Below are 25,982 nucleotides of genomic sequence, written 5' to 3' on the forward strand. Positions count from 1 at the left end.
AAATAAGGCAAAAACAAAATCAATTGCACTTCGAAATAATAAATATAAATGAAATAGCGCGCTATTTATTTTTTTGTTGATAAGAACAATCGGCGGATTGTACTCGAGTATCGCTTTGTTCAGTTCCAGCATTCGTCTGTCAATCGCCATAATCTTTTGCTTGTCGGCTCTACTATGACATTCCTCTTCGTCATCGAGTTCGTCAATCTGAGTGCTGGAACCTGCTGCCGCAGTTACGGACTTCGCGTATTCGTAACCATGGTATCTGCGAGCATTTTCACAGCGCACACTACAGCTGAAACGGCCAATTGGGGTTGTTTATGCATTTCCAGAACTTTGTTGATGACAACTATAGATAATAAACAAATGTAAAAAATATTTAAAAATTAACCAACTGAGCAGATAATAACCTCCAAAAACTGCGACCAAATTGATCAAGTGGCCGATCCCAATCCTCAAATCTTTCCCTCGTTTTTTCCATTGGACTTTGGAGCAAAGAAACGGACTAAAAAAGGCGATCAAAACAGCTTTTGCTATTTTATCTTTTGATCCTAATAATGTCCGCAGATTCTGTATATGAACACAGCACTGTAATGATGAAAGAGCAAAACGGACATTATAAATAATCAGCAAGTCTATCAATTTAGGTAAGTTTGTATACGGATGAATAAAGGAAATGATTGATTACTAGACAAATTGATAGCTCCATGTCACAAAGGGCAGCATTCAGAACAGAGATTTCTTCTGGAAGAAGGATAGGCAATGAAAGCTGCGATTTGACAACTTTTTTGAAGTGTTTCATATTGTCTTTCATAACAGCTTCACAAGTAACGCCTTCCCCACGGATGCCACGAAGAGCACTTAAAATGGCAGATTTGGGACATACAAATGGTACGTGCGGGGAAGGGGAAATAAGGATCAACATGAAGCATTCCATGGATATGCTCGGTCAAAATGGACAGAACCGAATCGAAATATCGCTGTCAACGATATTGTCTTGATTGTTGATCCAGCCACTCGAAGAGGTGAGTGGCCGCTCGGCCGCGTACATGAAGTCTTTCCCGACCTCAACGGCACCGTTCGCTCCGCATCCGTCGCTATTTTGTCCGGAAAAGGCACCGAAACGAAACTTTGGACCCGAGCGGCTCATCAGCTGTGTGTGCTGGAGACCGAAGAACGCGATGTTTCGGACATCCGAAACAGGGCCGGCTGTGATACGGATGGATATTTGACACCTCAGCGCCCTTAGGGCACCGAAATTCCTATCCCGGGACAAAGCGGTCCAGACGACCGTTAGTGGCAATTCTGACACCGTAGAGCTAATATCTCTCCCGATTCTCGATCCGAGACAATTCAAGCTCGATTTGTATCGAACTCTTTTTTCATGTGTAAATCGTTCGTGTCAATAAAAAAAGTGCTATTTTTTCCCCCCACACTGATCACTCGAATTTATCGACCCGTTATTTCGCTCGTAACAAACAAGATTAAGTTGTAAAGGATTTCGTAACCAACATTTAAAAAACAGAAACACGAATTCCGATCTAGAAGAGTCCCATGAAGAATCTGCTATGTAAAAAGCTTAGGGCACAATAACAACCATGATAGTGTGGCCGAGTGGTCTATGCCGCTGGTTTTAGGCACCAGTCTCTTCGGAGGCAAGGGTTCGAATCCATTCACTGTCGTAATCTCTACATTTGATTGTGTATTAACGATTTTTTATCGTTCTTGGCCAAATATCAATATGAGGCCTGTTAGCTCAGTTGGTTAGAGCGCCGTGCTAATAACGCGGAGGTCATGAGTTCGATCCTCTTACGGGCCAGTGCAATGGAGGAAAAGTCGTTGAGTGCAACAGGTAGAGGAACAAGTTTCAGTTGTAAAGGATTTCGTAATGAAACACGACATCCCATATAGAAGAGTCCCATGAAGAATCTGGTAAAAACCTTAGGGCACGATACTAATAATGATAGTGTGGCCGTTTGGTCTATGGCGCTGGTTTTAGGCACCAGTCTCTTCGGAGGCAAGGGTTCGAATCCCTTCACTGTCATAATCTCTACATTTGATTGTGTATTAACGATTTTTTATCGTTCTTGGCCGAGTATCGATGTGAGGCCTGTTAGCTCAGTTGGTTAGAGCGCCGTGCTAATAACGCGGAGGTCAAGAGTTCGATCCTCTTACGGGCCAGTGCAATGGAGGAAAAGTCGTTGAGTGCAACAGATATAGGAACAAGTTTCAGTTGTAAAGGATATCGTAACCAACATTTAAAATAAAGAAACACGAAATCCCATTTAGAAGAGTCCCATGAAGAATCTGCTATGTAAAAACCTTAGGGCACGATACCAATAATGATAGTGTGGCCGAGTGATCTATGGCGCTGGTTCTAGGCACCAGTCTCTTCGGAGGCAAGGGTTCGAATCCCTTCACTGTCATAATCTCTACATTTGATTGTGTATTAACGATTTTTTATCGTTCTTGGCCAGATATCGATATGAGGCCTGTTAGCTCAGTTGGTTAGAGCGCCGTGCTAATAACGCGGAGGTTATGAGTTCGTTCCTCTTACGGGCCAGTGCAATGGAGGAAAAGTCGTTGAGTGCAACACATAGAGGAACAAGTTTCAGTTGTACAGGATTTCGTAACTTAGATTTAAAATAAAGAAACACGAATTCCCATGTAGAAGAGTCCCATGAAAAATCTGCTATGTAAAAACCTTAGGGCACAATAACAACCATGATAGTTTGGCCGAGTGGTCTATGGCGCTGGTTTTAGGCACCAGTCTCTTCGGAGGCAAGGGTTCGAATCCCTTCACTGTCATAATCTCTACATTTGATTGTGTATTAACGATTTTTTATCGTTCTTGGCCGAGTGTCGATGTGATGCCTGTTAGCTCAGTTGGTTAGAGCGCCGTGCTAATAACGCGGAGGTCATGAGTTCGATCCTATTACGTGCCAGTGCAATGGAGGAAAAGTCGTTGAGTGCAACAGATAGAGGAACAAGTTTCAGTTGTAAAGGATTTCGTAACCAACATTTAAAATAAAGAAACCCGAATTCCCAAATAGAAGAGTCCCATGAAGAATCTGCTGTGTAAAAACCTTAGGGCACGATACCAATAATGATAGTGTGGCCGAGTGGTCTATGGCGCTGGTTTTAGGCACCAGTCTCTTCGGAGGCAAGGGTTCGAATCCCTTCACTGTCATAATCTCTACATTTGATTGTGTATTAACGATTTGTTATCGTTCTTGGCCGAGTATCAATGCGAGGCCTGTTAGCTCAGTTGGTCAAGCGCCGTGCTAATAACGCGGAGGTCATGAATTCGATCCTCTTACGGGCCAGTGCAATGGAGGAAAAGTCGTTGAGTGCAACAGATAGAGGAACAAGTTTCAGTTGTAAAGGATTTCGTAACCAACATTTAAAATAAAGAAACCCGAAATCCCATATAGAAGAGTCCCATGAAGAATCTGTTAAAAACCTTAGGGCACGATACTAATAATGATAGTGTGGCCGAGTGGTCTATGGCGCTGGTTTTAGGCACCAGTCTCTTCGGAGGCAAGGGTTCAAATCCCTTCACTGTCATAAACTCTACATTTGATTGTGTATTAACGATTTTTTATCTTTCTTGGCCGAGTGTCGATGTGATGCCTGTTAGCTCAGTTGGTTAGAGCGCCGTGCTAATAACGCGGAGGTCATGAGTTCGATCATCTTACGGGCCAGTGCAATGGAGGAAAATTCGTTGAGTGCAACAGATAGAGGAACAAGTTTAAGTTGTAAAGTATTTCGTAACCAACATTTTAAAAAAAGAAACACGAATTCCCATCTAGAAGAGTCCCATGAAGAATCTGCTATATAAAAACCTTAGGGCACAATAACAACCATGATAGTGTGGCCCAGTGGTCTATGCCGCTGGTTTTAGGCACCAGTCTTTTCGGAGGCAAGGGTTCGAATCCCTTCACTGTCATAATCTCTACATTTGATTGTGTATTAACGATTTTTTATCGTTCTTGGCCAAAAATCGATATGAGGTCTGTTAGCTCAGTTGGTTAGAGCGCCGTGCTAATAACGCGGAGGTCATGAGTTCGATCCTCTTACGGGCCAGTGCAATGGAGGAAAATTCGTTGAGTGCAACAGATAGAGGAACAAGTTTCAGTTGTACAGAATTTCGTAACCAACATTTTAAAAAAAGAAACACGAATTCCCATCTAGAAGAGTCCCACGAAGAATCTGCTATTTAAAAACCTTAGGGCACGATACCAATAATGATAGTGTGGCCGAGTGGTCTATGGCGCTGGTTTTAGGCACCAGTCTCTTCGGAGGCAAGGGTTCGAATCCCTTCACTGTCATAATCTCTACATTTGATTGTGTATTAACGATTTGTTATCGTTCTTGGCCGAGTATTGATGTGAGGCCTGTTAGCTCAGTTGGTTAGAGCGCCGTGCTAATAACGCGGAGGTCATGAGTTCGATCCTCTTACGGGCCAGTGCAATGGAGGAAAAGTGGTTAAGTTCAACAGATAGAGGAACAAGTTTCAGTTGTACAGGATGTCGTATCCAACATGAAAAAAAAGAAACACGAATTCCCATCTAGAAGAGTCCCATGAAGAATCCTCTGCGTAAAAACCTTAGGGAAAAATTGCAAAAATGATAGTGTGGCCGAGTGGTCTATGGCGCTGGTATTAGGCACCAGTCTCTTCGGAGGCAAGGGTTCGAATGCCTTCACTGTCATAATCTCTACATTTGATTGTGTATTTACGATTTTTTATCGTTCTTGGCCGAGTATCGATATGAGGCCTGTTAGCTCAGTTGGTTGGAGCGCCGTGCCAATAACGCGGAGGTCATGAGTTCGATCCACTTACGGGCCAGTGCAATGGAGGAAAAGTCGTTGAGTGCAACAGATAGAGGAACGAGTTTAAGTTGTAAAGGATTTCGTAACCAACATTTAAAAAAAAAGAAACACGAATTCCGATCTAGAAGAGTCCCATGAAGAATCTGCTATATAAAAACCTTAGGGCACAATAACAACCATGATAGTGTGGCCGAGTGGTCTATCTCGCTGGTTTTAGGCACCAGTCTCTTCGGAGGCAAGGGTTCGAATCCCTTCACTGTCATAATCTCGACATTTGATTGTGTATTAACGATTTTTTATCGTTCTTGGCCGAGTATCGATATGAGTCCTGTTAGCTCAGTTGGTTAGAGCGCCGTGCTAATAACGCGGAGGTCATGTGTTCGATCCTCTTACGGGCCAGTGCAATGGAGGAAAAATCGTTGAGGGCAACAGATAGAGGAACAAGTTTAAGTTGTAAAGGATTTCGTAACCAACATTTAAAAAAAAGAAACACGAATTCCGATCTAGAAGAGTCCCATGAAGAATCTGCTATGTAAAAACCTTAGGGAACAATAATAATCATGATAGTGTGGCCGAGTGGTCTATGGCGCTGGTTTTAGGCACCAGTCTCTTCGGGGCAAGGGTTCGAATCCCTTCACTGTCATAATCTCTACATTTAATTGTGTATTAACGATTTTTTATCGTTCCTGGCCGAGTATCGATGTGAGGCCTGTTAGCTCAGTTGGTTAGAGCGCCGTGCCAATAACGCGGAGGTCATGAGTTCGATCTTCTTACGAGCCATTGTAATGGATGAATTTTCGTTGAGTGCAACAGATAGAGGAAAAAGTTTAAGTTGTTTAGTATTTCGTAACCAACATTTAAATTAAAGAAACACGAAATCCCATATAGAAGAGTCCCATGAAGAAGCTGCTATGTAAAAACCTTAGGGCACGTTACCAAAAATGATAGTGTGGCCGAGCGGTCTATGGCGCTGGTTTAAGGAACCAGTCTCTTCGGAGGCAAGGCTTCGAATCTTTTTGGAGTCGGGCGTAAGCTACGGCTCCATACGCTGCTTCAGAAACGCCTCCGAAGACGTGAAGTTCGTGAGAAGTGACCTTTTCAGATAATCCTATCCATCGTGGAATTTGTAGTTCGGTTAAATCGGTGAGACCAGTCATCACTATCTTCCAAGATTTTTGGATATCGGTTGGAGCTGCTTGGTCCCAACCTATCTCCTTTTCCCAGAGTTTCTGGTAAATAATCTTAAGTAAAAGTACAGTGGAAGATAAAAATCCAATTGGATCAAAAATCCTTGCCGAGATACTAAGTATCTTTCTTTTGGTGATTTCTGCTCCCACTTCTTCCACTGCTTGGATGATGGATGTTGGATCAAATTTGAAAGAATCGGATCCGGTGTCCCACCGGATTCCTAACACCTTCTGTTGGCCGTCCAAGGCTGGGGAGAGTAGGCCTACGACTTGATTCGTTGGCCTTCTCTCGACGAGGTCTTCGTTGTTGGTTGCCCAGCTTCTCATGTTGAGTTGGGCGTCACTAAAGATCTCGTCCGTTTCGTCGACTCTTTTCTTGGCGAGTGATAAATTGCTTGCTCCGCCTAAGTAGTCGTCTACGTACAAATTTTCTTCCAGCTGCTCAATCGTTTCTGGAAAACGAGATTTTAGTGATTTAAAATGCTTATTAATTGTTACACGTAGGAGAAAAGTGCTAGAACTAAGGCCAAAGGGCACTCTCTTCCACTTGTAGGCAATTAGAGGCGATCCAGGCACTTCTGGATCCCTGGGCCATAAAAACCTGATTGCTTCGGCATCTTCCGGCTGCAGGGCGATGTTTAGAAAGGCCTTTTCTATGTCGGCAATCCAGGCAATCTCGTACTTTCTGAAGCGTATTAGCACCGATAGGAGATCGGGGTTGAGATTTGGTCCGGTCTCCAACACGTCATTCAGACTTGGTCCAAATTTCGTTTTTGCTGCTCCATCAAAGACGGGTCTGATTTTTGTCGTTGTTTTGTCGCCTCTGAAGATAGAATGATGTGGGAGATAGGTGTGAAGCTCTTCGTAATCCATGTTCGCCTCTTCGACGAATTTGCTATTGATGAGCTTTTGGATTTCTGCGTGGTAATTCACCAAATCTCCTGGATTTTTTCTCAATCTTGTTATTGTACTTTACACTCTTCCGGTTGCCAACGGGAGATTTTTCTGAAGTCTCCACTTGTCAGTCGTCCAAGGGATCGGTGTACAATATCTTCCATCTGGCCATCTTGTGATTTTTTCGTCAAAGAAATCGAAGCGATTCTATAATTCCACTGCATCAGCGCCTTCAAGATTCGCGAAGTTTTCTATTTTCCAAAAGAGAGAAAGGTCGAAATTAGTAGCCCATTTTTCTTCCTGTTCAAACCGTTTGCTGTCTGCTGCTCCGCTGGATCCGATTGGGGCATCCGAAAATGACGCTCTTGGTTGCGGAATTTGGGGACTGGCCGTTCCAGTCTCCTTTTCCATTGGAGGTTTATTTGCTTGGTCTGAAAGGATTTTTCTTTTTTGGCTACTTGCCACGAATGTTGACGTAATCTGTGGAATTGGATAACTTGACGTTAAAATTAAATTTTGAATCACTTGAGTTCCTGTCTTCGATTTTGCTTCTTGTGATGGTCCAGCAATCATTCTTCCGAGTTTCGTCTGAAACGCGCGTAATCCGCATGGACTCTGTATGGCGGCTTCATTCGACATGATTTGGAACATCTGGTCCATTCCGACTAAAATTCCAATTTGCTGCTCTTCTGTGTATGCCATCTCGAATCTGTCGTCGGCCAATTTTTCGTTTTGGATCCAGAGGCTGCTTGCAAATTTGGATCCTACGTACGGGCCGGTATCTGCAATATGATCTGATTCTAAAGCCATTAGAGTACCCTACTAACACAGCGATGTACCATGGATATGACTGAAGCGTACTCTCAAGGATAAGGGAGATACAAACAGCATATCCATGGAATGCTTCATGTTTATCCTTATTTCCCCTTCCCCGCACGTACCATTTGTATGTCCCTTGAATATACCGGTTTGTGTATACACAGTATCCTTAAATAACATCCATCTTTGGATATGATTTCTGTCAGAAATTAAAAGATAAAAGTCTACCCCGAGACTTGAACTACTGACCTTTAATTCCGTAGCTCATCTCTCTTACCATTTGACCAACTGTTCGTACAATTTAGGAACAAACGTTTGGGAGTAATGGAAATTGAGATATTTTTTAGCTTTTTCGTCCACTGTGTACCTAATATGGTTATACTGTGATGCACATTCTGTGTATGTACCAAATGGTATCACAACAAAATCATACCCCCGAGTATATTACTTTGATGTACAATCAGTATGTTAATGAATATTCGCTGGTGGATCTACGATGAATATTCTTTATTTTATCCCATCCTAGATCCGAATAAATTTATACCTACGCTATACTACCGCCCTACGATTGCGACCTGGATCTATCCATCCCATATTTATCTACATCTTACATAAAGAGGATGGGCCGTGTTAGTAGGGTAACTTTTGGGGCGCCTTGCCAGGTGCCCCTTACTTGCATTTCAACGTTTTTTGTCATTTCGGGCTTGCTGGGTTCCTTTTTCTTAAACACTCTTGTGCTGATGTTCTCCACCGCTACCGTCTTCATATTGAGTTGCGATGAGAGTGATTTCAACACCCAGGAACGATGACTCCCGTCGTCTGCAAATAAAATCGCTCTTGTTTCGTTACCGTTCTGGCCGCTGATGATGACTGTTGCCGTTTTCAGCATCAATTGTCCAAAGGTGCTTGCACAGGCTGTAGTTGTTGTAGTTGGACTGCTGGCCACGATGCTTGCTGCCGTTGTTGGGTTGGAGACTCTGACGTCTCCTTTGTCGCAGAGAGAGGTGTGGTGTCTTCCTCCGCACTTGTTGCAGTTCCGGGTGGATGTGCAATCCTTCAGCTCGTGCTTTGATCCAAAGCAATTCACGCACCTTTTTAAATCAAAAATTATCTTCTTCCTTTCCGCCAGTCCTTTCGGACATTTTGTCGGCCAGTGAATTTGGCTGCAGAAGATGCAGGGCCTTTCACATACAATCCAACTTGGGTTAAATTTAACGTTTTTATTTTTTAAGGAGGATTTAACCTGAGGAGCTGGGCTTGCTTTGGCTCCTACTGCCAGTTGTGATGCTGTTGCTGGCGGTGGATTTGCCGGTTTTGGCTGTTTAGGAGCTGGAGATGATTTCTCCTTTTCCACACCTTTGATCCGGTTGTACCTCTCGGCTGCATCGATTTGTTCTCCAATGAATTTGATGACCATTTCGGTGTCTGTGGTTTTGTTCGTTGCCGATTTCTCCCGTTCTAGTTGGAGCCTGGAAGGAATCAATTTGATTAATCTTGATCCGAGGAGTCCTCCAAAGGAACTTGTGGGGACTCCTAACGTTTCCAACGCGCTGATATGCGATTGGAGATTTAGCTGGAAACTCCTTAGAGCTGGAACGTCGTTCCCGTCCTTTACGGGCTGCAAGGCATCCAGTTTCTCAAAGTGCGCATCGATTAGGACGTCCGTCTTCCCGTACAACCTTTTCAGTTCGTCGATGGCGACTTGATAATTCGCATCTGTTAATTCAAGATTGTTAACTAATAGATACGCTTCACCTTTCAAATACTCTTTGAGGTAATCGAACTTTTGCACGTTCGATAGAGATGAAGAGTGGACAGCTGCATTAAAGGATTCCCAGAATTGGGTCCATTCCAGCACGTCCCCTCTAAAGTGCTTAATTTATCGCTGCGGCAATCTTATCGATTGTATGCCTGCAGCTGGGGCTGGCGCTGCCGTCACGTTAATTACTGGCGCGGGAGGTGCCGGAATGGCCGCCATGATTTGGGCAATGAGTTGCGCCATCTGTGCCTGATTTGTTGCTTGATTGGGCGCTTGATTTGATGCTTGATTTGATGCTTGGACTAGCGCTAACAATCGTCTGTCTCTTTCATCATCCAACCATTCTTGGCTCTTCCGCTTGATAATCATTCTTGCTCCAGATACTTCATCTTTAGTTTGGAGAAAGATGTTCTGATCCTCATCAATCTCCTCCTGCGCGGCCTTGATCGCTTATAACTTCTCCACGATTTCTTTTGTTGCGCTTTGGTAACTTTCAAAGAGAATTTTCAATCTTGTTTCTAGGGTTTCTAGGTTTGATACTTCTTCTGGGTTCATCACTTTTTTGGCGAATCCGTTTATCAGGCCTATTGCTCTTGTTATGTGGCCTTTTGTGGCTGACCTTGAGGCTTTCAGTTGCTGAACCATTCTTCCTGGTTGTGAAGCTCTTAAAGAGCTGTTGTGGTTGACTGGGGGAAAAAAGGAAGAAATGGAGAATTAATTTAATTTTTTGAACACTTATTGACTGATTTGCGCGTTTCTTTTTCCTATTTCCTTGGGTGTTCGTGGAACGGATGCGTTTCCGTTTTTGTTTCCACTTTGTTTGAACTCCCTGGGATGAATCTGAAAAAAGAATCGATTTAAATTTGGAGCTAGGGCGATACCCTGGCTCCTTGCAAAAAATCCGGGCTGGCCAACTCAATTAAGCGAAACTGTTGTTGTTGTTTTTTTTGTTGGTGGCGCCACTTGCGGCGAGCCACTACACTGAGAGTGAGAGATAAGAGAGTTTTTTTTTGTTGGTGGCGCCCCTTGCGGCGTGCCACTACACTAAGCGTGATAGAGAAAGAGAGTTTTTTTTGTTGGTGGCGCCCCTTGCGGCGTGCCACTACAGTGAGCGTGATAGAGAAAAATATTTTTTTTTGTTTGAAGTCACCGATTCCTCGGGCTCCTTATGTGAGAAAGTTTTTTTTCAAAGAAGAACAGATAATCAAAGAATACTCATTCAACAATTGTATTTAGCGGTGATTGCCGCCATATTCAAGAATACAATTTAGTTGTTACTTGTTCGTTTGGCCTCCTCGATTCCGTGCCTCCTGAATTTCTCCTTGACCAGCAGCGGCCAGGGCGAGCGTTGAAGTGGCCTCGTTGACTCCTTGCTGCTTCGCTCCTGGCGTAGGCTCTTCTGAGAGCTGGATTGGCCTCCAACTCTCTTTCGAAATGGCGCCTGTTTTCTGCTGTGGCGCTGCTTTCGACCGTAGATTCGTCTGACGAGCTTTCGTAGCAAAGCTGGATTTCGTCCTCCTCCTCCGACTCACTTTCTGTTTGTTCTTTTGGGGCTGCAGCTGCTGCTGCTTCCTCCTGTCTTTCTTGATGAACTAGGCCTACTACTCGCCGAATTGGGGATCGTACTCCTCCTTGCTGTGGATATAGTACGATGTCGGGCAACGGGGCCTGGATTGGCTCCGGTGCTGGTTCCGGTTCCTCAATCACGTCCGGCAATAAGTTCTGAGCAGGCGGTGGAACCGGTTGTGGGGCCGGTTCCTCGACTGGACGGTAGCGGAAGTCGCCGTAGTATCTCGGGCGGAGAGCTTCGGCGAGTTGTTCCGCGTTGAGAACCCTTCTTGCTATCTCCAAGATTGGCTGCACGTGAGAAGCAAGGGCACCGGGTGGCAGTTGTGCGTCCGGGATCGGCTCCCGCGGTGGTGGACGAGGTGATGGTTCCACCCAGGCTGGCAGCAGCCCTTCCCGGCGCAGCTGCGCTCTCTTGATTCGTTGGCTTCGTTTGCCTATATTGATTGAGTTTTTGGAGACCTTTCGGCTCCTCTATAATTTGTTGAGACAGAGAGAAAAAGAATGTTATTTCTAATCAACAAATCAGCATTAACAAAAAACGAGAGAAACGGACACGGAAATACAACACACGAACAGACAAAAGAAGGGGAAGAGTGAACGATTTTTTGGCGTAGGCCAATCTGTGAGCCAATAATGGGTCAACAAGGCCGCCCCCTTAGGCTAGCCCGACAATGAAATGCGAGAAAAAATTTGAGAAGGATTTGATGAATTTTTTGGGCATAGGTTCCCCCCCCCCCTACTCGTCGTTTTTGTTCTTAAAATATAAATTAATTTGGGCAAATATTAACAAAAGGGGAACAAGTATCAACGTTTGGGGGGTCTCGTGTTGTGTAGCCCCAACCGGCTTCACAGTTTTTTTGTTTTGAGTTTTTTTGTTTTGAGAGGGAGGACACGGTGTTTCATTGAATTAAACAACCGTTCGAAGGATCATGTTAAAACTTGCAATTAAATATATTCGGCGTGTCAGGCCTGTACTTACAGTTTTAATAGAAGAAAGTAAATTGGACACAAACAACCGTGTCCTTTTCTCTCTCGTATATTCTACACACTGACGATTGTACACTAAATTTAGAGGGGCGTAAACAATTGGAGGGAAGGGAAATAACGAGTGGAGTTGGGGCCACCTATCGGGGGCCCCTTAGGCAATAGTCGCGTAAGTGCGCCGTTATAGATACGCGGCGTCCGGATCTCGTCGTCGTTGTTTGTTGCGGATTATTCCCAACAGTCTATGGCGAAGGTTTTAGGCACCAGTCTCTTCGGAGGCAAGGGTTCGAATCCATTCACTGTCATAATCTCTACATTTGATTGTGTATTAACGATTTTTTATCGTTCTTGGCCAAATATCGATATGAGGCCTGTTAGCTCAGTTGGTTAGAGCGCCGTGCTAATAACGCGGAGGTCATGAGTTCGATCCTCTTATGGGCCAGTGCAATGGAGGAAAAGTCGTTGAGTGCAACAGGTAGAGGAACAAGTTTCAGTTGTACAGGATTTCGTAACCAACATTTACAATAAAGAAACACGAAATCCCATATAGAAGAGTCCCATGAAGAATCTGCTATGTAAAAAACTTAGGGCACAATAACAACCATGATAGTGTGGCCGAGTGGTCTATGGCGCTGGTTTTAGGCACCAGTATATTCGTAGGCAAGGGTTCGAATCCCTTCACTGTCATAATCTCTACATTTGATTGTGTATTAACGATTTTTTATCGTTCTTGGCCTAATATCGAAGTGAGGCCTGTTAGCTCAGTTGGTTACAGCGCCGTGCTAATAACGCGGAGGTCATGAGTTCGATCCTCTTACGGGCCAGTGCAATGGAGGAAAAGTCGTTGAGTGCAACAGATAGAGGAACGAGTTTAAGTTGTAAAGTATTTCGTAACCAACATTTTAAAAAAAGAAACACCAAATCCCATCTAAAAGAGTCCCATGAAGAATCTGCTATGCAAAAACCTTAGGGCACGATACTAATAATGATAGTGTGGCCGAGTGGTCTATGGCGCTGGTTTTAGGCACCAGTCTCTTCGGAGGCAAGGGTTAGAATCCCTTCACTGTCATAATCTCTACATTTGATTGTGTATTAACGATTTTTTATCGTTCTTGGCCAAATATCGATATGAGGCCTGTTAGCTCAGTTGGTTAGAGCGCCGTGCTAATTACGCGGAGGTCATTAGTTCGATCCTCTTACGGGCCAGTGCAATGGAGGAAAAGTCGTTGAGTGCAACACATAGCGGAACAAGTTTAAGTTGGACAGGATTTCGTAACTTAGATTTAAAATAAAGAAACACGAAATCCCATATAGAAGAGTCCCATGAAGAATCTGCTATGTAAAAACCTTAGGGCACGATACCAATAATGATAGTGTGGCCGAGTGGTCTATGGCGCTGGTATAAGGCACCAGTCTCTTCGGAGGCAAGGGTTCGAATCCCTTCACTGTCATAATCTCTACATTTGATTGTGCATTAACGATTTTTTATCGTTCTTGGCCGAGTATCGATGTGAGGCCTGTTAGCTCAGTTGGTTAGAGTGCCGTGCTAATAACGCGGAGGTCATGAGTTCGATCCTCTTACGGGCCAGTGCAATGGAGAAAAAGTCGATGAGTGCAACAGATAGAGGAACAAGTTTCAGTTGTACAGGATTTCGTAACCAACATTTAAAATAAAGAAACACGAAATCCCATATAGAAGAGTCCCATGAAGAATCTGCTATGTAAAAACCTTAGGGCACGATACCAATAATGATAGTGTGGCCGAGTGGTCTATGGCGCTGGTTTTAGGCACCAGTCTCTTCGGAGGCAAGGGTTCGAATCCCTTCACTGTCATAATCTCTACATTTGATTGTGTATTAACGATTTGTTATCGTTTTTGGCCGAGTATCGATATGAGGCCTGTTATCTCAGTTGGTTAGAGCGTTGTGCTAATAACGCGGAGGTCATGAGCTCGATCCTCTTACGGGCCAGTGCAATGGAGGAAAATTCGTTGAGTGCAACAGATAGAGGAACAAGTTTAAGTTGTAAAGGATTTCGTAACCAACATTTAAAAAAAAGAAACACGAATTCCCATATAGAAGAGTCCCATGAAGAATCTGCTATATAAAAACCTTAGGGCACAATAACAACCATGATAGTGTGGCCGAGTGGTCTATCTCGCTGGTTTTAGGCACCAGTCTCTTCGGAGGCAAGGGTTCGAATCCCTTCACTGTCACAATCTCTACATTTGATTGGGTATTAACGATTTTTTATCGTTCTTGGCCGAGTATCGATATGAGGCCTGTTAGCTCAGTTAATTAGAGCGCCGTGCTAATAACGCGGAGGTCATGAGTTCGATCCTCTCTCGGCCAGTGTAATGGAGGAATTTTCGTTGAGTGCAACAGATAGAGGTACAAGTTTAAGTTGTACAGGATTTCGTAACAAACATTTAAAATAAAGAAACACGAAATCCCTTATAGAAGAGTCCCATGAAGAATCTGCTATGTAAAAACCTTAGGGCACGATACCAATAATGATAGTGTGGCCGAGTGGTCTATGGCGCTGGTTTTAGGCACCAGTCTCTTCGGAGGCAAGGGTTCGAATCCCTTCACTGTCATAATCTCTACATTTGATTGGGTATTAACGATTTTTTATCGTTTTTGGCCGAGTATCGATGTGAGTCCTGTTAGCTCAGTTGGTTAGAGCGCCGTGCTAATAACGCGGAGGTCATTAGTTCGATCCTCTTACGGGCCAGTGCAATAGAGGAAAAGTCGTAGAGTGCAACAGATAGAAGAACAAGTTTAAGTTGTAAAGGATTTCGTAACCAACATTTAAAAAAAAGAAACACGAATTCCGATCTAGAAGAGTCCCATGAAGAATCTGCTATGTAAAAACCTTAGGGAACAATAAAAACCATGATAGTGTGGCCGAGTGGTCTATGGCGCTGGTTTTAGGCACCAGTCTCTTCGGGGCAAGGGTTCGAATCCCTTCACTGTCATAATCTCTACATTTAATTGTGTATTAACGATTTTTTATCGTTCCTGGCCGAGTATCGATGTGAGGCCTGTTAGCTCAGTTGGTTAGAGCGCCGTGCTAACATCACGGAGGTCATGAGTTCGATCCTCTTCCGGCCAGTGTAATGGAGGAATTTTCGTTGAGTGCAACAGATAGAGGTACAAGTTTAAGTTGTACAGGATTTCGTAACCAACATTTAAAATAAAGAAACACGAAATCCCATATAGAAGAGTCCCATGAAGAATCTGCTATGTAAAAACCTTAGGGCACGATACCAATAATGATAGTGTGGCTGAGTGGTCTATGGCGCTGGTTTTAGGCACCAGTCTCTTCGGAGGCAAGGGTTTTAATCCCTTCACTGTCATAATCTCTACATTTGATTGGGTATTAACAATTTTTTATCGTTCTTGGCCGAGTATCGATGTGAGTCCTGTTAGCTCAGTTGGTTAGAGCGCCGTGCTATTAACGCGGAGGTCATGTGTTCGATCCTCCTACGGGCCAGTGCAATGGAGGAAAAATCGTTGAGTGTAACAGATAGAGGAACAAGTTTAAGTTGTAAAGGATTTCGTAACCAACATTTAAAAAAAAGAAACACGAATTCCGATCTAGAAGAGTCCCATGAAGAATCTGCTATAAATATAAATGCTATAAAATCCTTAGGGAACAATAACAACCATGATAGTGTGGCCGAGTGGTCTATGGCGCTGGTTTTAGTCACCAGTTTCTTCGGAGGCAAGGGTTCGAATCCCTTCACTGTCATAATCTCTACATTTAATTGTGTATTAACGATTTTTTATCGTTCCTGGCCGAGTATCGATGTGAGGCCTGTTAACTCAGTTGGTTAGAGCACCGTGCCAATAACGTGGAGGTCATGAGTTCGATCTTCTTACGAGCCATTGTAATGGATGAATTTTCGTTGAGTGCAACAGATAGAGGAACAAGTTTAAGTTGTTTAGTATTTCGTAACCAACATTTAAATTAAAGAAACACGAAATCCCATATAGAAGAGTCCCATGAAGAATCTGCTATGTAAAAACCTTAGGGCACGTTACCAAAAATGATAGTGTGGCCGAGTGGTCTATGGCGCTGGTTTAAGGGACCAGTCTCTTCGGAGGCAAGGCTTCGAATCTTTTTTGGAGTCGGGCGTAAGCTACGGCTCCATACGCTGCTTCAGAAACGCCTCCGAAGACGTGAAGTTCGTGAGAAGTGACCTTTTCAGATAATCCTATCCATCGTGGAATTTGTAGTTCGGTTAAATCGGTGAGACCAGTCATCACTATCTTCCAAGATTTTTGGATATCGGTTGGAGCTGCTTGGTCCCAACCTATCTCCTTTTCCCAGAGTTTCTGGTAAATAATCTTAAGTAAAAGTACAGTGGAAGATAAAAATCCAATTGGATCAAAAATCCTTGCCGAGATACTAAGTATCTTTCTTTTGGTGATTTCTGCTCCCACTTCTTCCACTGCTTGGATGATGGATGTTGGATCAAATTTGAAAGAATCGGATCCGGTGTCCCACCGGATTCCTAACACCTTCTGTTGGCCGTCCAAGGCTGGGGAGAGTAGGCCTACGACTTGATTCGTTGGCCTTCTCTCGACGAGGTCTTCGTTGTTGGTTGCCCAGCTTCTCATGTTGAGTTGGGCGTCACTAAAGATCTCGTCCGTTTCGTCGACTCTTTTCTTGGCGAGTGATAAATTGCTTGCTCCGCCTAAGTAGTCGTCTACGTACAAATTTTCTTCCAGCTGCTCAATCGTTTCTGGAAAACGAGATTTTAGTGATTTAAAATGCTTATTAATTGTTACACGTAGGAGAAAAGTGCTAGAACTAAGGCCAAAGGGCACTCTCTTCCACTTGTAGGCAATTAGAGGCGATCCAGGCACTGCTGGATCCCTGGGCCATAAAAACCTGATTGCTTCGGCATCTTCCGGCTGCAGGGCGATGTTTACAAAGGCCTTTTCTATGTCGGCAATCCAGGCAATCTCGTACTTTCTGAAGCGTATTAGCACCGATAGTAGATCGGGGTTGAGATTTGGTCCGGTCTCCAACACGTCGTTCAGACTTGGTCCAAATTTCGTTTTTGCTGCTCCATCAAAGACGGGTCTGATTTTTGTCGTTGTTTTGTCGCCTCTGAAGATCGAATGATGTGGGAGATAGGTGTGAAGCTCTTCGTAATCCATGTTCGCCTCTTCGACGAATTTGCTATTGATGAGCTTTTGGATTTCTGCGTGGTAATTCACCAAATCTCCTGGATTTTTTCTCAATCTTGTTATTGTACTTTACACTCTTCCGGTTGCCAACGGGAGATTTTTCTGAAGTCTCCACTTGTCAGTCGTCCAAGGGATCGGTGTACAATATCTTCCATCTGGCCATCTTGTGATTTTTTCGTCAAAGAAATCGAAGCGATTCTATAATTCCACTGCATCAGCGCCTTCAAGATTCGCGAAGTTTTCTATTTTCCAAAAGAGAGAAAGGTCGAAATTAGTAGCCCATTTTTCTTCCTGTTCAAACCGTTTGCTGTCTGCTGCTCCGCTGGATCCGATTGGGGCATCCGAAAATGACGCTCTTGGTTGCGGAATTTGGGGACTGGCCGTTCCAGTCTCCTTTTCCATTGGAGGTTTATTTGCTTGGTCTGAAAGGATTTTTCTTTTTTGGCTACTTGCCACGAATGTTGACGTAATCTGTGGAATTGGATAACTTGACGTTAAAATTAAATTTTGAATCACTTGAGTTCCTGTCTTCGATTTTGCTTCTTGTGATGGTCCAGCAATCATTCTTCCGAGTTTCGTCTGAAACGCGCGTAATCCGCATGGACTCTGTATGGCGGCTTCATTCGACATGATTTGGAACATCTGGTCCATTCCGACTAAAATTCCAATTTGCTGCTCTTCTGTGTATGCCATCTCGAATCTGTCGTCGGCCAATTTTTCGTTTTGGATCCAGAGGCTGCTTGCAAATTTGGATCCTACGTACGTGCCGGTATCTGCAATATGATCTGATTCTAAAGCCATTAGAGTAACTTTTGGGGCGCCTTGCCAGGTGCCCCTTACTTGCATTTCAACGTTTTTTGTCATTTCGGGCTTGCTGGGTTCCTTTTTCTTAAACACTCTTGTGCTGATGTTCTCCACCGCTACCGTCTTCATATTGAGTTGCGATGAGAGTGATTTCAACACCCAGGAACGATGACTCCCGTCGTCTGCAAATAAAATCGCTCTTGTTTCGTTACCGTTCTGGCCGCTGATGATGACTGTTGCCGTTTTCAGCATCAATTGTCCAAAGGTGCTTGCACAGGCTGTAGTTGTTGTAGTTGGACTGCTGGCCACGATGCTTGCTGCCGTTGTTGGGTTGGAGACTCATACGTCTCCTTTGTCGCAGAGAGAGGTGTGGTGTCTTCCTCCGCACTTGTTGCAGTTCCGGGTGGATGTGCAATCCTTCAGCTCGTGCTTTGATCCAAAGCAATTCACGCACCTTTTTAAATCAAAAATTATCTTCTTCCTTTCCGCCAGTCCTTTCGGACATTTTGTCGGCCAGTGAATTTGGCTGCAGAAGATGCAGGGCCTTTCACATACAATCCAACTTGGGTTAAATTTAACGTTTTTATTTTTTAAGGAGGATTTAACCTGAGGAGCTGGGCTTGCTTTGGCTCCTACTGCCAGTTGTGATGCTGTTGCTGGCGGTGGATTTGCCGGTTTTGGCTGTTTAGGAGCTGGAGATGATTTCTCCTTTTCCACACCTTTGATCCGGTTGTACCTCTCGGCTGCATCGATTTGTTCTCCAATGAATTTGATGACCATTTCGGTGTCTGTGGTTTTGTTCGTTGCCGATTTCGCCCATTCTAGTTGGAGCCTGGAAGGAATCAATTTGATTAATCTTGATCCGAGGAGTCCTCCAAAGGAACTTGTGGGGACTCCTAACGTTTCCAACGCGCTGATGTGCGATTGGAGATTTAGCTGGAAACTCCTTAGAGCTGGAACGTCGTTCCCGTCCTTTACGGGCTGCAAGGCATCCAGTTTCTCAAAGTGCGAATCGATTAGGACGTCCGTCTTCCCGTACAACCTTTTCAGTTCGTCGATGACGACTTGATAATTCGCATCTGTTAATTCAAGATTGTTAACTAATAGATACGCTTCACCTTTCAAATACTCTTTGAGGTAATCGAACTTTTGCACGTTCGATAGAGATGAAGAGTGGACAGCTGCATTAAAGGATTCCCAGAATTGGGTCCTGTGCGGCGGCACTAAATGCGCGTCGCTAGAGTTTTAGATTTTAAATGAAAAATAGATTCGCCACTAAATCGCTTCAAAGGTTTTTATTGTCGACAAGACAGAGAGTGACTTTCGCCAAGTTTCCAGCAAGGCGAGATACAATTAACTGTGTCGCGAGAAAACAAATGATGAAACAAGAAAAGGATTGTGGAATACGGGCCTCAGGTATAAGGGAGGTATTAGGGAGCAAGATAAGGGACGATGGCGGGGATCATTTTGCGGAAGCCCCATCTGACCTGGCGGGGAGAATCGGGCTGTCCGTCACATTGCCGGCCCTGTTTTCAGTGGTGAAAACATCTTCTGGATCATCCGCCTCGAGTAAACAAAGTTTGTGTGCTGAACGGATGTAGCGGGTCGTTTTCGACTTGATGTCGGAAAGAGTTTTTCGGCCCTTTTTGCCAGGTACAGCGCGAGTGACTTCTACTTCGGCGGACCGGACAGCTCCATCGGCACCAGCTTCTACACGAACAATTCAGCCGATTGGCCAAGTGCTTCTCTTCGGATTGGGCATTTCCATGAGGACGACATCTCCGACAACTAGGTTTCGCCGTGGGCGGAGCCATTTTGTCCGTTCAATTAGAGACGGGAGATACTCGCGCATCCAGCGATTCCAAACGTGGTTGACGATCTCCTGCGCGTCCATCCACCGCCGCTTGCTGAGCAACTGCGGTTGAGCGTCGAAGTCGGAGTGCAGTTGAATGTTTGGCCGTCCATGGAGAAAATGATTAGGGGTAAGAGCGTCGACTTCGGTTGGATCGCTGCTCACCGGGGTTAATGGACGGGCGTTCAGCAAAGCTTCGACACCGGTCATGACGGTAGACAGCACCTCTTGAGTGACGACTCGCTCCTTTAAAACAATTCGCATGGCGAGCTTGGCGGACTTGATCATCCGTTCCCATGATCCGCCGAAATGAGGCGAATCGGGAGGGCTAAATCGCCATTCGATGTTTCGATCAGCCATATTTTTGGCCAACGCTTCCGGATTCCATTGAGCGATCGCATCCCGGATCTCTTGTTCGCCAGCCACCAGATTGGTTCCGTTTTCGCTGTAACAGACAAGAGGAACTCCACGGCGGTCTGTAAAACGGGAAAACGCCATCATGAACGAATCGAGGTCCATGGAATCAGCCAGTTCAAGGTGGACGGCTCGACAATCCAGGCAAGTAAACATGACTCCGTACCGCTTCAGAGTCCGTCGGAGCATGGAGACGTACAACGGACCGAAGTAGTCGATTCCGACGTGAGAAAACGGCCACTGGTGTGTTTTAATTCTTCTGGCCGGCAACGGACCCATGAGTGGACACACCGGTTGGCTGTCGCGTCGCTTGCACTCGAAGCAGGGACGAATCACTCTCTCGATGGTGGCCCGTGGCTGCAGAACATGATACGTCGCCCGGAGGTTATGTAACAAACGCTCCGTTTTTGCGTGAGTCAGTCGATGGTGGAGGTCGAGAATAATCATCGTCGCCAGCTGGCTGTCGGAAGACAAGACGATGGGATGTTTTGTGTCTTCAGGGAGACAAGCATGTTGAATCCGGCCACCTACCCGGATAATTCCGGACGCATCTATAAAGGGGGTCAACGTGGCCAGCTTGGATGTGACTGGCACGGGTTTTCCTTTGCGTAAAAAACGAATCTCTACGGCAAAATGATGTTCCTGATCGACCCGAATCAATAATGTTTGGGCATCACGCAATTCCGGAGCTGTGAGCCATCGAGATAACGGGATGACACACTTTTTCAGCGAAAGAGAATGATTCCGAAGGAAGCGCAGCTGCCAGGCGACGATCCTTTTGATTTTGATGAAGTCGGAGGAACGTTGAATCAACTCGAAAATGGGATGAGGCGTCGGAACTCGAATAGAACCAATCCATTTGGCGGGTGAGACTTCCGGGTCGTCATTTGCCGGCTCGGCAATGTTCATCGGTGGGGGCCAGGCCATTTCAGGCATCAATAAAAAATCAGGGCCGCGAAACCAGCGATGTTGGGTGGTGAAGAAGGCAGCGGACACACCTCGGGATCCGTCGTCGGCGGGATTAAGCTCACCGGGGATGTGACGCCATTGAGTCGCTTCACTTTTATCCAGAATGTCTGTCACTCGATGGGCGACAAAGGCGTGGTATTTACACGTTTTCGAGTGTATCCATTGTAGCACTGTCTGTGAATCGCACCAATAATAAACGGCGGATGCGATCGGGCCAAGATCCTTGATGACGGTGGCACATAATTGGGCGCCGAGAACTGCGCCTTGAAGTTCCAGCCGCGGAATTGACAGTTGGCGGAGAGGAGCGACTCTTGATTTTGCCATAATCAGAGTGAGGCCAACATGGGATTCGCTGTACGACGCGCGAAGAAATACGCAAGCGGCAAATCCTAATTCCGAGGCATCCGTGAAGACGTGCAGTTGATATTCCGACGGCAGGGTCGATCGACGAAAGCATCGGGGAATCTTCAGGGTTGAGATGGCGGGAAGGTCAGCGACCCACCGCTTCCAAACATCGAGAAGGGCCTGTGGGAGCTGATCGTCCCATTCGACTCCGGATCGCCAGATATCTTGCATCAAGATTTTTGCTACCATCACGATTGGGACAAGAAATCCCAATGGATCGAAAATCGAGGCGATCTCTTGCAGGACTTGCCTCTTCGTTTTGACATCGAGTCGAGTGTTGGAATTAAACATAAACGCGTCGTCCTGGCAATCCCAATGAATTCCGAGGGTGCGCTCGACGGGCAAAGGATCGGTGGTGATATCCAGCGCTCTTGCTCGATCAGCCTGATTGACAGAGGCCAACACGGGGCGGGACGATGACATCCATTGCACCATATTGAATCCTCCGTGCTTGAGAAGATCAGTTACTTCCTGGCGCTGGGCGATGGCTTCAGCTTCCGTATCGGCTGAATCCAGATAATTATCTACGTAGATATTCTTCAATACTTTCTCCGCGGCTCCTGGGTATTGGGGTCCAAAGTCTTCGGCGGTCCGTCGCAGAGCATAAATGCAGCTTGTCGGTGAGGAGACAGCTCCGAAGACGTGAACGGTCATCTGAAATGTTTGTGGGTCTTCCGTGCTGCCTGGTTCTCTCCAGATAAAACGCAATAATGATTGTTGATGTTCCGGCTCTTGTACCTGATGGTACATTTTCTGAATGTCGCCAGAAATTGCGCATGGGTGCAGCCGAAAGCGCAATAATACTCCGATGAGAGAAGTTAGTAAATCCGGACCCTTGTACAGCTCTTCATTTAATGATGTGCCGCGGAAGCGCGCCGACGGATTGAAAACTACCCGAACTTTTCCGGGCTTGCTTGCCGCTGTGACTCCATGGTGCGGCAGATACCATACATGGCCGCGAGTGAAAGGAGAGTTGGGGACGACTAATTTTGCATGGCCGGCCGCGATGTACTCGTTGACGACGGCCGCATAACTCTTAGCAAACGCCGGATCCTTTTTAAAGCGGCGCTCCAATGACGCGAAATGACGGAAGGCGACTTCGGCGTTGTTCGGAAGATTTAATTCCGGATTCTTTAACATTAATCCGACTTCGTAGCGCTCGCCAGTGTGCCGGATGGTATCTTGGAGAATGCGAAGCGCTTTTTGATCATCGGGTGGTAGGTTTTGATGAGAAGAAAGTCCGACGCCGTACGATTCCGTTCTCCAGAACCGCTGGACAGCTTCATTTAAGAACTCGTCGGATTGTTGACGTGAAATGTGCATAACTGACATGGGCCGATAAGTTTGTCGCTTCAGCAGTGACTCTGGAACGGGACCTGCGATGCTCAATCCAAAATGAGTTAAGATTCCGTCTGGCGCTTCGGTTCCGTCGGGTGGACTGCGATGCTCCAGTACATCATGGACGCGCATAACGTCTCTGCCTATGAGGATGGTCACGTTGTTGGTGTCGATATGCGGCAGGTCCACGTCTTGAAGATAGCCCCATTCCCGTTTTGTGACTGGCCATTCAATCTGCTGGGCGTTGATGTTGAGCTTGGGAACAGAAAACGCCTTTTTTACAGGAAACGATCGGCTTCCGTCTCTTGGTTGGATGTTGAACTTAACTTTCTTCATTTTGATGATCGGGTCGTCTCCATGGAACGTTCCTAGCTTTGTCATTTCTTCATCGCCGTCGAGGTCGAGCTGTTCTGAAGCGCGATCTAAAATCAAAGTTGTTTGGCTTCCTGGATCGAGGAATCCAAACGTTTCCAATGTTTTTACGTCCGCTTCGAGGGTGACAGGGACTATTTGCATCACCGTGCATGATTCGTCGTCTTCGACGGAGACTGTCGCTACATTCAGGGGTAGCGTGACTGTCTTCTCTGGTTTTAGGATTGATTTGGGTTCGGTTGGGGCCAAGCGCGGAGCGTCGTGTAACAATGAGTGATGCGGTTGACCGCAATTGTTGATGATGCATTTCTTCCGGCTTGTGCAGTCCTTGCTCATGTGTCCTTTGCTTAAGCATCGGAGACAGCATCCATTTTCTTTGATGATTTTTATTCTTTCTTCGAGCGACATTTCAACGAAAGTCTTGCACTGTCCCAGGCGATGATCGCCTTTGCATAGGAGGCAAATAAGCTTCTTTGGAGGCGCCTCCGCTTGCTGCGCCGTCTTCGATTTTGACGATGATGATCCGCCGGAGGTCGCTGGATGCGTGACTGCGTTTATAGTCGGTGAAAAACCGGATTTGTTGTCGGGCTGCCGGCCCGGTTTTGATCCGCTTTTCGGTTTTGCTGGCGTGATTGGTGTCAGAGAAATCTGACTGTGCTTTGCCATCATTTCGCCTTTGACGAACTTGCTGAACCAGGTAGCAAAGTCTTGGAGTGTTTGACTGACAGGGTGATTCTTCACGATTTGTCTCCCCCACCTGCTTTGTACCTCGGAAGGGAGCTTGGTTACGATGATGTCCAAAAGGCCGGATGATTTTAATTCGTGTTGGTAGCCGCCGCTTCTCAGCGAGGCTACTGCCCCATTTACAGCTTGCGAAAATTTCAATAACGCCTTGTAATCATTCGCGCTTACTCGCTGGAGCTGAATTAGGGACTGAATGTACGTCCTCGACACGATCTGGGGATGTCCGTATGTTGATTCCAGCTCTTGCAATGCCTCTTGGTACAAAGCCGGACTGCTTAACGAATCACCAAGTCCGTCTCGTATTTCGCTGGTCAGACAGCGCTTGAGAATGGCCATTTTTTGAGTCGTTGTCAGACTGGAATTATCATGAACCAAATCACGAAAAATGGCGATAAAGTCTTGCCAATTCTTCGGGTCGCCGTCAAACGGCTTTAGGTCCATCTTCGGAAGACGAAAGACGGAATGCGCCGATCCATGAATTCCTGGCGGTTGTCGATCCTCTTTGCCATTCAGATTGAACGACCAATTGTTTGCATCGCTTTCTTTGTCTTGATGAGGCGCCTGATACGACTGTACTGATTCCGCGCCGATTGAAGCGTCATCTTCCGTGTAAGGTGGCGGACCGGAACCTCGGTTGCCCGCGGAGGCTGGTGGTTTCTTGGGTCTTGCTCCTTGGTGCTGTGTATGTGATTCCGTGTTGTGCGCTGCTTTGTTGGTGGATGTCGCCTCATTATGTTGCGCAAAACGCTCGTCGACGGCGGACCTAAATTTGTCCCAGTCGCTTTCTTTTTCCCGTTCGTACCGATACTTTTCAGTCTGACGGGCGAGTTTTTCTTCTTCCAATTCTCTTTTTTGTTTTTCGATGTCGCCCCGTAAGGACTTTTCTAGCTTGATGCGGTTTGCCATTTCTGCATCCTGGGTCTGCTTCCATTGGTTCATCTGTAGCCGGAGGTTTTGTAGTTCCTCTGTCAATGCTGCGGTGGCGGCATTGTCTTCTTTTTCAGGACCGGCTTTTTCTTTCGCTGCCATGTCTGTCTGTAGCTGTTGCAATCTTCTTTCTAAATCTTCTCTCGCCAATCTTTCGTCATCCAGACGCTGTCTTAAATCATCTTCGTATTCAATGTCGGACGGCAAATCGCGTATTTCGCTGATTGAAGCTGAGGCTCGGTCGTCGAAGGGATTTTCATTTTCTCGTTGCTGAAAAGCTCCAGGATGGTTAGGGTCGAGCCACGTCGTATTGCTCCGGATGCTTTGCCTGCTTCGGACGGATGGATTGCTGGGCACGGCTGAAGGTGGTCGATTGACCGTGCGGATGTATTCGTCGATACGTCCATACCAGATTGCGGTGACGTTTTCCAGCTGGATGATCCAGTCCTCGGGTGGTACATGATCTAGGTCGTTCGACTGGCGGTACAAGTTGTGAGCTCTTGTGCATTCTTCCAACTGGGTGGCCAGCTCTTTTCTTAAGAACTGTAATTCGGTTCTGCTACCGCGTTCTGCCATGTGTTTTTCAATCCTTTTTGTAAGATTCGTCAGCCTTCTTTTTTCATTCGACCTAAGCTGCTTCCTCGTTCTAGCTTCAAACAATGGCGGGAAATCTTCGTTGTGCTCGGTCTGATTATCCGCGTTGCGACTTGGCGGCCTGCTTGGTGCTTCCGCCATGATGAGATGAAAAAATCTTCGGAATAATGATGAACGATGGGCGATAAAAGACCAACCAAGCGCTGGACCAATGAGCCTTGCGACTTAGGACCAAGCACCCTAGGACTATTTATGCCGACTACCTAGTAGCGAGCCCAACTAAGCGCTGGACCAACGGACCTTGCGGCTTAGGACCA

The 25,982-nt window shown here is 45.8% G+C and overlaps 1 protein-coding gene, 1 long non-coding RNA gene and 14 other non-coding genes across 16 annotated transcripts; 15 read left to right on the plus strand and 1 right to left on the minus strand.

Annotated features, from left to right (window-relative positions):
* The first annotated feature begins 1,690 nt into the window (after nt 1-1,690).
* Nucleotides 1,691-13,884, plus strand: LOC124190244. Its single transcript, XR_006872924.1, has 2 exons — nt 1,691-1,852; nt 13,667-13,884. It is a non-coding gene; the product is annotated as an uncharacterized LOC124190244 (long non-coding RNA).
* Trnai-aau lies at nt 1,746-1,819 on the plus strand. Its single transcript has one exon. It is a non-coding gene; the product is annotated as a tRNA-Ile (tRNA).
* Nucleotides 2,108-2,181, plus strand: Trnai-aau. The gene has a single exon. It is a non-coding gene; the product is annotated as a tRNA-Ile (tRNA).
* Nucleotides 3,109-3,190, plus strand: Trnal-uag. Its single transcript has one exon. It is a non-coding gene; the product is annotated as a tRNA-Leu (tRNA).
* Nucleotides 3,486-3,567, plus strand: Trnal-uag. Its single transcript has one exon. It is a non-coding gene; the product is annotated as a tRNA-Leu (tRNA).
* On the plus strand, nt 4,250-4,331 carry Trnal-uag. Its single transcript has one exon. It is a non-coding gene; the product is annotated as a tRNA-Leu (tRNA).
* Nucleotides 4,395-4,468, plus strand: Trnai-aau. Its single transcript has one exon. It is a non-coding gene; the product is annotated as a tRNA-Ile (tRNA).
* Trnal-uag lies at nt 5,396-5,476 on the plus strand. The gene has a single exon. It is a non-coding gene; the product is annotated as a tRNA-Leu (tRNA).
* Trnai-aau lies at nt 12,414-12,487 on the plus strand. The gene has a single exon. It is a non-coding gene; the product is annotated as a tRNA-Ile (tRNA).
* Nucleotides 13,033-13,114, plus strand: Trnal-uag. The gene has a single exon. It is a non-coding gene; the product is annotated as a tRNA-Leu (tRNA).
* Trnal-aag lies at nt 13,415-13,496 on the plus strand. The gene has a single exon. It is a non-coding gene; the product is annotated as a tRNA-Leu (tRNA).
* Nucleotides 13,797-13,878, plus strand: Trnal-uag. The gene has a single exon. It is a non-coding gene; the product is annotated as a tRNA-Leu (tRNA).
* Nucleotides 13,885-14,559: 675 nt separating the features above from the next.
* On the plus strand, nt 14,560-14,641 carry Trnal-uag. The gene has a single exon. It is a non-coding gene; the product is annotated as a tRNA-Leu (tRNA).
* Nucleotides 14,642-14,941: 300 nt separating this feature from the next.
* Nucleotides 14,942-15,022, plus strand: Trnal-uag. Its single transcript has one exon. It is a non-coding gene; the product is annotated as a tRNA-Leu (tRNA).
* Nucleotides 15,023-15,466: 444 nt separating this feature from the next.
* On the plus strand, nt 15,467-15,540 carry Trnan-auu. The gene has a single exon. It is a non-coding gene; the product is annotated as a tRNA-Asn (tRNA).
* A 2,718-nt stretch (nt 15,541-18,258) lies between these two features.
* LOC124190292 lies at nt 18,259-25,806 on the minus strand. Its single transcript, XM_046582919.1, has 3 exons — nt 19,895-25,806; nt 18,657-19,287; nt 18,259-18,504 (listed from the first exon to the last, which is right to left on the minus strand). Exons 1-3 carry the CDS (start codon nt 25,804-25,806, stop codon nt 18,259-18,261), a joined length of 6,789 nt encoding a protein of 2,262 aa, XP_046438875.1.
* Between the last annotated feature and the right edge of the window lie 176 nt (nt 25,807-25,982).

This window comes from Daphnia pulex, chromosome 3 (genome assembly GCF_021134715.1).
Source record: "Daphnia pulex isolate KAP4 chromosome 3, ASM2113471v1".
Classification (NCBI taxonomy): Eukaryota; Metazoa; Arthropoda; class Branchiopoda; order Diplostraca; family Daphniidae; genus Daphnia; species Daphnia pulex.